At 33.1% G+C, this 11551-nt stretch overlaps 1 protein-coding gene across 8 annotated transcripts in view; it reads right to left on the bottom strand.

Moving 5' to 3' along the window:
• Positions 1-6300: 6300 nt before the first annotated feature.
• LOC126819025 (microtubule-actin cross-linking factor 1, isoforms 1/2/3/4/5) overlaps positions 6301-11551 on the bottom strand; it is a 150119-nt gene continuing 144868 nt past the window's right edge. For 4 of the 8 annotated variants that reach the window (XM_056100448.1, XM_056100450.1, XM_056100449.1 and 1 more), the window contains 4 exons: positions 10654-10719; positions 8914-9080; positions 8501-8669; positions 6301-8297 (listed from right to left, as the gene is read on the bottom strand). In XM_056100448.1, the coding sequence (XP_055956423.1) occupies positions 8050-8297; positions 8501-8669; positions 8914-9080; positions 10654-10719 (650 nt within the window). In that variant the 3' untranslated portion in view covers positions 6301-8049. Of the gene's footprint in view, positions 8298-8500; positions 8670-8913; positions 9081-10653; positions 10720-11124; positions 11164-11551 lie in introns of all 8 variants that reach the window. The other 4 variants (XM_056100451.1, XM_056100452.1, XM_056100453.1 and 1 more) reach the window with 2 other exon arrangements.

Below are 11551 nucleotides of genomic sequence, written 5' to 3'. Positions count from 1 at the left end.
ACAATTAAAATTTTAATACCTTTATGATTCAGAAAATAAACGTTACATCTAAATGAAGTCGTTGTTCCAGGTTAAACTGCGCCCTCTTACTTAATACCAATTAAAATTATAATACTTTTATGAATCAGAAAATAAACGTTACATCTAAATAAAGTTGTTGTTCCAGGTTAAACTGCACCCTCTTACTTTAGCCCATCAACAGGGCCTACATTAACGTACCTACGGGCAGGGACGTGACTCAGAATAAAAAAATCCGTTCTTTGAAAATAAAAAGTTGTAGAAACCAACAATATGGTGTTGCGAGCAGCTGGTGGGTGTTGTAAATTAGTGGGCGGCCCGCGAAAATATCTGCACAATTTTGGAGCTCTCTTCTGCTAACTGGCATCAATTAAAATTTTAATACCTTTATGATTCAGAAAATAAACGTTACATCTAAATAAAGTCGTTGTTCCAGGTTAAACTGCGCCCTCTTACTTAATACCAATTAAAATTATAATACCTTTATGATGCAGAAAATATATAAACGTTGCATCTAAATAAAGTTTTTGTTCCAGGTTAAACTGCACCCTCTTACTTTAGCCCATCAACAGGGCCTACATTAACGTACCTACGGGCAGGGACGTGGCTCTGGATAAAAAATCCGTTCTTTGAAAATAAAAAGTTGTAGAAACCAACAATAGGGTGTTGCGAGCCGCTGTGGGTGTTGTAGAATTGGTAGGCGGCCCGCGAAAATATATGCACAATTTTGGAGCTCTCTTCTGCTAACTGGCATCAATTAAAATTTTAATACCTTTATGATTCAGAAAATAAACGTTACATCTAAATAAAGTCGTTGTTCCAGGTTAAACTGCGCCCTCTTACTTAATACCAATTAAAATTATAATACCTTTATGATGCAGAAAATATATAAACGTTGCATCTAAATAAAGTTTTTGTTCCAGGTTAAACTGCACCCTCTTACTTTAGCCCATCAACAGGGCCTACATTAACGTACCTACGGGCAGGGACGTGGCTCTGGATAAAAAATCCGTTCTTTGAAAATAAAAAGTTGTAGAAACCAACAATAGGGTGTTGCGAGCCGCTGTGGGTGTTGTAGAATTGGTAGGCGGCCCGCGAAAATATATGCACAATTTTGGAGCTCTCTTCTGCTAACTGGCATCAATTAAAATTTTAATACCTTTATGATTCAGAAAATAAACGTTACATCTAAATAAAGTCGTTGTTCCAGGTTAAACTGCGCCCTCTTACTTAATACCAATTAAAATTATAATACCTTTATGATTCAGAAAATAAACGTTACATCTAAATAAAGTTGTTGTTCCAGGTTAAACTGCTCCCTCTTACTTTAGCCCATCAACAGGGCCTACATTAACGTGCCCACAGGCACGGACGTGGCTCTGGATAAAAAAAATCCGTTCTTTGAAAATCTGAAATCCGTGCTTTGAGAAAAATGTTATGTAGTCTTGTGAATCTGAGAAGGTTGTATGGGGAATTTGAGCTATAATTATGACCATCGACCACTTTCGATTTCTGTTTCAAAAGTTTTGTTGTATTGTTGACGTATTCCAACAACCACATAAAGCGCGAAAATAACATTGCAGAACATCATCAAGTGCAGGTGACAGTGAAGGTTCGTTTGCCTTTGAATCGACTTTAGGTGTTTCTTTGGACTGCTAATGATACTGACACGATGTTATAAGTATACATGTTTTTTCTGTTATATTTTGGTTATAAAAGTGTAAGCGTGATATTGTGTTATAGGAAGTCAAATTCTGGAATTTTTCACAGAACCCCAAAACACCGGAAACCGTGCTTCGCCAATAAAGTTTTAAAATAGGCACTGTCCATCAACTTTATTTTGTGGTTTACCAGACATGAAACAGGATGACTTTAACCCCCATTTCATTTCATTTCCAGACACGAACAATAAATGCCTTTATTAAATGGAGGTACTTTACTCTATTGTAAATATAAACTAACACAGGACTGGTGATTTTTTGAATTTATCAAATTGATGACATTTTTGCTAGAGGAACACGTTTGCTGCGATGTAATTGACGTCGTTTAAGTGAAATGACCAGTTAAATCGACTGAAATATACGCATCCATTTCAAATTCATTTCATGCTAAAATTTATTTCCTAATTTGAGATCGATGATGGTAATTTCTTACATCACATCTGTAGCTTCTTATATACCAACGGTTACTCTGCCCGGAATGAAATTATATAAGATTTCTGAGTTTAATGATATTTTATATATATATATGTTTAATGATATTTTATATATATATACAGAAATCTTATTGACCTCTAGATTTCTATAGCCGTCTAATCACACGAATAATAAAAGAGGTTTCGGAAATGGCGCGAAATGGTATTATAAGTTTACACTCAATTAACTTTCAGAGTATGTGGCGACATTTTCAAGTGTTCTGACAAAGAACTGGTGTTATCTGGTTTCCGAAACTGGTTGCCTTGAAGCGCCGTTAGAGTCTTTTTGTTAATCACTTAAAGAGACACGAACAATTTCAGTCAAGGTCAAAGGTGTGTTTGTTGTTTTTTGTTTTTTTCATTTTAAAAACCCCTTTGTGATCTTTATTTTGGCTCTAAATTTAAATACGTTTTTCCTGACGGCAACCATAATCTGTCAGGAGGTATAGGTTCAAATCAGCTAAAAAACGATCTGGACGATAATGTATTATCTTGACCATAGCGGATACGTTTCAATTATTTAGTATTATGAAGACGAAATATTTTGTCATGTCAAACAGTTTGCCATTGCTCAAGTATTTTCAGCAAAGTTAGGGAAGGGTATAAGACACTGTAAGTTTCATATTTGATGAGGCAATAGTGGCTGAACGAATCATTTTTATCTTTACTAAATTACACTGACATTTGCGCATTGAACTTCATCTTTAATCTCGAAATATTATGTAATCATATCTATGATTTTCAAAATTGCTGTTGTAGCAAAAACAGTTTGTCTATATTAAATTATTTCAAGTGTTTAACCGGATACGTGCGGTTCCTGTGCATGTACATGTAAATAACGTCTAGTTTGCATGGAATCAAATTAATGGAAATCTGAGCTAGAGTGGTGATCAGGCATTTGAGGGGATGTTTCCGAGATGTAATAATGTTGATATAAATGATAATCTTCTTACAGAGAAGTAAAACATTAATTTATAGCACTACATAATTGTTGCTTGTGGGCTGTAGGGGTCCAAGATGGCAATTTTCTATATAATAATAGATGCCTTTAGGTATCTTTATTTGTTATTCCTTTAAAAGGATAAGGCAATCGATAACCACGTTAGGCCTATTGATGCCCAATTTCTTAATTGCTTTTAGAGATTTGATTGGTAAAACACTGTCGATCGTTATTGAGAATCATTTTGTCAAGATGAGCAATCACAAAGCAGGCTTGGGAAAAATGTTAAAGTTTTGTTTTGAAATATAGGGGTATACAAAGCAATTTTAAATCGATTAAAAATCACCAAATGAAAAGAAGGTTTATACCAGAGAGGGTTCCTGAAACATGTGGGGCATAGCATTTCCAGGGGATAATAATAATAATTTAATTTATTTGATAGTAATCATAAAATCCATGTATATGTTTACATGCATATCTCGAAAATGCAGCATAGGAGGCTTCTGGTGCAGCGTGGGCGTACATTTTGTTTATTGAACCCACGAACTTCACCTCGAATCCGGGTGCTAGGAAATTTTCGGTGATATAACTCGATAATGCAACAAAGAAAGTTAATGAACTTTGACCTGTTCACACCTTATGTATCTGTCGATTTGATGATATAAACATCTTTGAGCCACCAAAACTAGTTTGGAAGTTATTGTGTGCGCAGTGAGCCTACCCTAACCCGTTTTCCCCATATTTTTGGTATGTTTACGGTAATATATCTGGAAAATGCAACATAGGAGGCTTCTGAAATTTTGCAGTCTGGTAGTTTATTCATCCCTTGATTCTGTGAAATAAAAAACATTTTGCCACTAAAACTGGTTAGGGTGCTTTTTGATGCAGCATGGGCGTACCTTTTGTTTATTGAACCCACGAACTTCGCCTTGAAACCCCTTGCTTGGAATTTTGGAATCTGTTTTCCAGAGGATTACGGAAGTCTTCTAATATCTCTGTTAAAGATGACGGTCATCAACATGTGACGTCACATCACGCGGCGTCAATCATTGGCTCAATGGGCTTGCATTGTTTACATAAGACGTTACTGATTCGGGCAGAATGGTGCCTTATACTCATTTTAATACCCATTTACACTAAATAGAAAATATTTTTTTACCTACAAATACATCAAACGGCTTTATTTATTTTTCTAATACATAAAAAAAATGTTTTAGAATTTAATTTGTCGGAGAGAAAAAGTTAATATTTGAGGCTCAAGTCGCATCGATGTCATCCCTATCAGTAATTGTCATGGCCTAGCGAATATTAACTGCTGATTAGTGCGGGGATTTCGCGGTGATATATAACCCGACAATGCAAAAAAAGAAAGTTAATGAACTTTGACGTGTTCATACCTTATGCATCTGTCGATTTGATGATATAAACATCTTCGAGCCACCTAAGCTAGTTTGGAAGTTATTGTGTGCGCAGTGAGCCTACCCTAACCAGATTTTCGCATATTTAGGTATGTTTACGATATCTCGAAAACGCAACATGAAATGAAATGGGGTTTAACGTCCTACTGTTCTGCTCCTAACCTGGGCTAATGAAGACGGGCATACGCCATACTGTGTGCTATGAGGGAAATTTTGCCCGGGCAGCGGCGCTACGGCCTTATTTTATATCGAATTCCAACTGCCAAGGGATCTTTTACGTACACGCCAACGTGTACACTGGACCTCGGTTTTTCGTCCCATCCGAACGACTAGACAGCTGTCCCAGTCAGGCCATCCTTCTGGCATCACTGACAAGGGGAAACCACGCTGGAAAATCTGGATGAACTTTCTCGGCCAATGCAGGGATCGAACACCCGACCTCCGGGCTAGCGAGCCCGAGTCTTACCGACGCAACATGGGAGGCTTCTGTAATTTTACAGTCTAGTGGTTTATTCATCCACCAACGCTGGTTTGGGTGGTTTTTGGTGCAGCGTGGACGTACCCTTTGCTTATTAAACAAACGAACTTCGCCTCGAATCCGGGTGCTAGGAACTTTGCGGTCTCAGTTCTTCTTGGGCAAAATCATGCACTTGGTGTTAAAACTATTGTCTAGGCGATGTGACAAATAAACATTTAGTGTGGACTGCGGTTTTTTTTTTCACATCGGATTTGATGTCAGAAGAATTCAATGACGATTAGTATTAGAGGAGTTCAATGCGACCGATCAGTTAACGGGCTTTCTTGCAAACAGGACCGGATTAAGCTTGCATGGGGCCCCCGAATGAAAATGTCACTGGAGCCCTTGCATCAACAGAGAAAAGGTGGCATATTCGTGTCGTTTGTCCGTCACACTCTCACTAAATTAATGCAATTTGCATGTCAGTACAGTAGATGGATAGATTTCATAGGCAAACCATGGACCTTAATTTATAAGGTGCATTGTCAAACTCATCTGCAAGTTTCATATGACTTGTGTATTTATTGTACAAATCTTGTTACTGGGTCCCTGCCTGCAGGCCAGTTAAAACAAAGAAATATTTATATCACTCCAAATCTTAAAACGATCAGCACATAAAACAGTATCTATGGGTCTGTCAATGCAAGTTTTATGCTTACAACACTGTTAGCACATATCCACTGGACTAGAAGTATTAAATAAACTTTCTTTAAAACGAACAATATAGTCTTTTTTGATGTAATTAAAATCTCTGGTAAAAGGGTAGCCCACATTTTAAGATACTTCAGAAAACGATTAGTTGTGCTAGCTTTTGTCTGTTCTGATATTCAACAGAATTTCCAATCAGTCTTTATTGGCAGATAAAGTACCTCAGGATTTTCCAGTGTGGTTACCACTCGTCAGTTGGAGGGCCTAGCAAGGAACAGTGTCTAGTCATATGGATGGGAAACAAAATTGAAGTACCATGTACACGTTTGATTGAACGGGAACGTAAAAGAACCCTTGACAGTGCAAAAATTCCTCATATTTTATCATCAAGATAAGGAAATTATGTTTTATCTAATGTCTTGTCATCGACACATTGTTTATGTTTTAATACACTATTATGCTATTGATAAATTCTCTTGGATACACTGTAGCTATTTCTTATCTATAAATGTTGAACCAATGAGCATCTGACTATTGTGTATCCATCAATAACCAACTAAGCACAAGAGATTCATATGTTTATTATTTAGCAAATATAACCAATCATATGTTCTAAGTATTATGCATTTGGTAAATGAAATCAGACTATAATAAAATAAGCTAATAATGAAGTATAGTGATATCCATGTCATGGTATGATAAACGTAGCTCTCTGACTTCTATTAGGTTTACTATATAATATTCCAATAAAATGTTTGTAATTATCCCTAATTGCCAACTGATTAAAATATAACTATTACGGAGTTAATTAAATGTATACTTTTTTTTTCCTAAATTAAATATTCCCTACATCAGAACTATGTAAATGTAATATTGAGTTCTGTTTAAAGTCTTGTTTAAGTTTTATTTCATTAAGAGGTATTTGACTTTAATTATCAATACACATATCTGTATAATATATAGCACCCATGAATAGTTTAATAGAAGAAAATGAAGCTTGGTATAATATAACTAGTTATTCAGGCCACAACCTTCATACAAAATAAAAATAATAATAATAACTACATTCACTCATACAAACACATTGTATCCGATATTTAACGAAAAATCAAAAATGATGCATAATAAGTAGAAATGAAAAAAAAAAAATATAATAATAAAAATAATGTACAGAACCATTGAATAAAATTAGAATCAGAATTTTTGTGTAATATTATTGATGGTATTCATAATATTGCAGCAGCCCCAAAAATAGTAATTTTTAATTTTATTCGAATGACTGTCATACTGTCAATCTAAAGTACACTGTAGCATACATATGCAATAAGTAAAGCTCTTGTCACTGTACATAACATTACTAGAGACATTAACTAACATAAATTCAACATATACATATGTATAATATATCATAATTATCATATCCAGGCACCCTGTCAAGTCATGAAAATATATTAATTTGAGTGTTCTATCTAAATAAATTAGGACAAAACAAATATTCTCTGTGTATAAAATAACTCTTTTTAAGAGGAGTTATTCCATTATCATGCATGAAAATATAACACAATATTTCAATCTGACAGAAAGTTTCAGACTGACACGCAAGCACTTCCAATGCCGAATATAAATACTACGTCTAGCAAATAAATGGATACAATTGAAGAAAAAAAAATCTAACAATTAGACTGGGTATTTTTTATGTACAATTTCAATCTTCATCTTTAAAAATTCACTTGACATGATTTACTGAATCAACTGATCAGAATAAATGTACATAATCTCATTGTAATTGATCATAATTTCACCATAAAACAAAAACAATAAGAAATCAAAACCACCATCAAGTTATAACAATATGAGATTCTGCTTCAACCCGATTTGGTTTTGAATATTATATACAAGTATAAGTAACATAATATACATAATATATCGTTTGAATGGCGTTACAAAAGCTATATACACTGGTTACTATTGGCATGAAAGACTTAATTAGGTCTACAAATATATAAATTATATAAAATTCTATGTTATGTTAATAACTCCTGTTCAGTTATTACTTATATAATGTGCATCTTATAAACTTTAACAACGCAACACACTTTGGTGCTCTTACAGATACATCTATCATTCCCTTTAAATCTGTAGTAATTTAAAGACCGTAAGTTATCCTGTAAATACATAGTAGTGAATTCGTTATGAGGCAAATATGTCCTTAATATATTATATTCTAGGCTTTAATATATTACACTGTTAAATAAATAAATGTCTTAAATTGGCAATCAGATAAAAAAAATTAGGAAATTAATTTCCTCTCTGTTTATTTCCTTGGTGAAAATTTGGGAATTTTGGAATATTTGGACTGTGTTGGGGTGGGTACTGTAACAGTGCGGGTTTGTATATTGTGTGTTTGGTATGTGACTGTTGTATTATTACGGCCACCTCGTGTATCAGTCTCAGTTTGTAGAGTGGTAAAAACTTCAGCATCAAGACCCTCTGATGTTTCACTTCCTGTTCTACTGGGTGGACGACTTCCGCCATTACTAGCTCTACTTGAACTTCGACTCACTTGAAAATAATAAATTAAAAATTAAGAGTACACCATAACAATATTTAGAATGACAATATTAAAATTGATGACCAAACAATTTTTTGACAAGTGTAAACACCATCCATATTAATTTGAAATAAAATTAAACAATCTCCATTATAAACTGAAAAGCAATCATCACATAGAGAAAACATTCTTGAATACCCTCTGTGAACCTTACCTGGACTTTGTGTATCTCGTGGACTACCCATTTTACGAAATAATTTTGACTTGGTAGGTGGTGTTAAACGAGATCCAGCCATGCCACGAGACATAATTTGGTTAACCTCACCATCAGGGGTTTTAACTCGCTGTTGCCATGGTGAGGAATGGGAAGTTTTTTCACGTATCTGAAGCAAAAAAACAATTACAGTTGATTAATTCTAGGCAGCTTTATAATGCAGCATTTATTACTATCCTGTCAAATTCTTAGCTTCAACTAAGCCACTGCTAGAGTGTATTACTTAGAAAGTTTACATACACTCCCTTAAAGACCAAAATGTATGCTTAGGTTTTTTTTTCTTTTAGAGAAATCTAATTCAAGTAATTCCAGCCATTATGAATCTGTTTTGTTTTATTTGATAATTCATTTACCTTGGAAATAGGTCCTGTTGAGGTGTAAGGAGATCGGCCACTACCAGAACTACCAGAATGAGAACTTCCTGATACTGGACTCTTAGAAACAAAACCAGACATAGACTGGCTAACACCAGATGCTAAAACAAACTGTTCACGTAATTCCATATTAGTTCGTCCTTTAGCTGTAAAGAATAATCATATCAAAATTAATATCATGTTTCAAGAAAATGCTGTGAAAACTAATTAAATACAGTTGCACATTAGAAATGGACATCAGTTTTTTTTTTAATTTTTGAATATTCATATAATATCTTAAGATCTGAAAGAATATTTTTTCTAATATTTAAATTAACATTAAAACTTTGATTTTCTCTTTATCAATTTAACAAATGAAGAAGGGATTTATTGGAGTGGAATGATATTTCTAATAAAACTTGATCAGACACTGTGTTATTTATCAATTGTGGACATATACTGTATGTAAGTGAATATTCTTTGGGACATTAAATTGGTTTGTTGATTGTTCATGCAATGGACTGAAAATTATTTTATTTCACATATATCATGATTAATGGACATGCCAATGAGTATTCATGACAACAGTCGAACATTATTAGCTTTGTTGGGTTTCCCTAGCAAATGTTTTTCTTAAATCCTTTATATACGGGTCACAAATATTTTGTATTTCATTTTAAATCAATTTGATTTTTAAAGCATGCAAATTAATTTGTATTTCTTTTTTTTTTTTACTTCTGTCATTTCCTATCACAAAAACTCTGGCAATTGAACAATTACTGGCAGACATGAAAATTATCAATTAAATCGCAGATAAACATATATACTTTTGTATGTTTTTTATAAATATTAATTTAGGCTACTATTATTGGTAGCCCTATGATATAGGTCTAATAATAGTTAGAATTAGGAGTTCTGGAAAATTATGATAGTGTAATTTAACTAACATTAAAGTTAAATCACATATTTCTTAGACACAAGATACTAGGAATTAAGAATAATATTAATTTTATTTAAGTTAAATTGAAGTTTGTACAACACATACACAATGATCAATATATCATAAGACTGAAATAAAAAAAAAAACATTTCTAGAAATATGAAAGATGACGATTTAATATTTCCTGGGTAAAAAAATAACCAAGCATGGCATTACAACAATAACTAAAATCATACACCAGTAAAAAACTAAAGGGGAAGGAAAGCAAACACACTACTCAAAACACATGCTGCAACATTGACTTGGCTCAAAATATAGAATTATTTAACATCTGTGAATTGAGAGACTATACATAATCTAAGTTAATCCTTGATGGTTTATGTAAATATCAGATTTGTCATAAATGCATTATGAAGATATAAATTTCATCTGCTCTCCATTCTCAGATGCTAACAGCAGTAAAGCCACTTGCTTTAAATAGTTTGCTTTTTTTGAATTTGTAAATAAATTATTATTATTTAGTAGTATTGTATTAATGAATGACATATTGTCAATTTAACAGACAACACCGATTCCACAGAATATCAGATGGAAGCTTTTTTGATTTAACATTTTTTAAAAATTTCAACATTTTAAAAAATTTACTTGATATTTCGGCTCCTTTTTAAAACTCATAATTTATGTAAAATTCTAAAAAAATCCTAATAAATTAAATGCCAAATAATTTCTTCCATCATGAGATTCAGGGACGTATAAGTAAATCGCAAAAATCAGTGACAGAAATATGTCAAAGGTCAAACCTATACAGTGATCACATTGCAGAAACCGTCGTTTGAAACGAAAGCGATTACGGCGCCAAACACCAACTTTGGTGGGAAAGTAGAAAAAGATAAAAGAAAAGAATGACAACATTAGGAAATCTGATATATTTGACTATGAGATGTCAATGTACTTCAAAAAAAAACAAAACAAAAAAAACTAAACAAATCATATATCAAAATAAACACCAGTCATACTAGAAAACTAATTTACTTTTATTTTAAAAAATAAAATGAAAACCCATGACCATAAAAAATCAAAGGGAAAAATAACCTAAAAACACAGCCATGGTGATTTGTTTTGTCTTCAAATACAAGAACAGGAAATTAAAATAAATTGTGAGAAACCCATCTCCTAAATTTGACAAGGCCAGCGCTATGTACAACATAAAGAATTTGATCGACCTTTTCCCATCAGATTGTACAATAGAATTTCCCTAACCAAATACTTACACCTAACTTGTACAACAACTTTTGTTTTTATCTTGAGGTCTAGTTTTAAGCAAAAACACAATATTGTGATTTCATTTTACGAAAACAGAACCAAAAATAATATACATAAATAAACTAAAATTCACATGGCATATCAAGATGTAATACTGCAAGACAAGAAATCAATGCTACCTGAAGGGTGTCGACATAGATGGGTATTGAAAATAATATGACCCGCTGTATTGTACTCATGTCTAGACTGGGTGGTTTCTTGTAATTTAAACATACAAGTAAGACACTATTTACCAAATAATGAGATCATTGTTCATTTTAAATTATCAATGACACTGGGTTACAAAATCCATAGTTAATCACCGTTGATTATTTTACTGCTTTGAGGGGTGGTGTTTCTAACTTTTCCACAGATTTATGGGTTAATTACTGACAT

The sequence above is a fragment of the Patella vulgata genome, chromosome 4 (assembly GCF_932274485.2).
Source record: "Patella vulgata chromosome 4, xgPatVulg1.2, whole genome shotgun sequence".
Classification (NCBI taxonomy): Eukaryota; Metazoa; Mollusca; class Gastropoda; family Patellidae; genus Patella; species Patella vulgata.
This window is presented reverse-complemented; position numbering and strand designations above follow the sequence as displayed.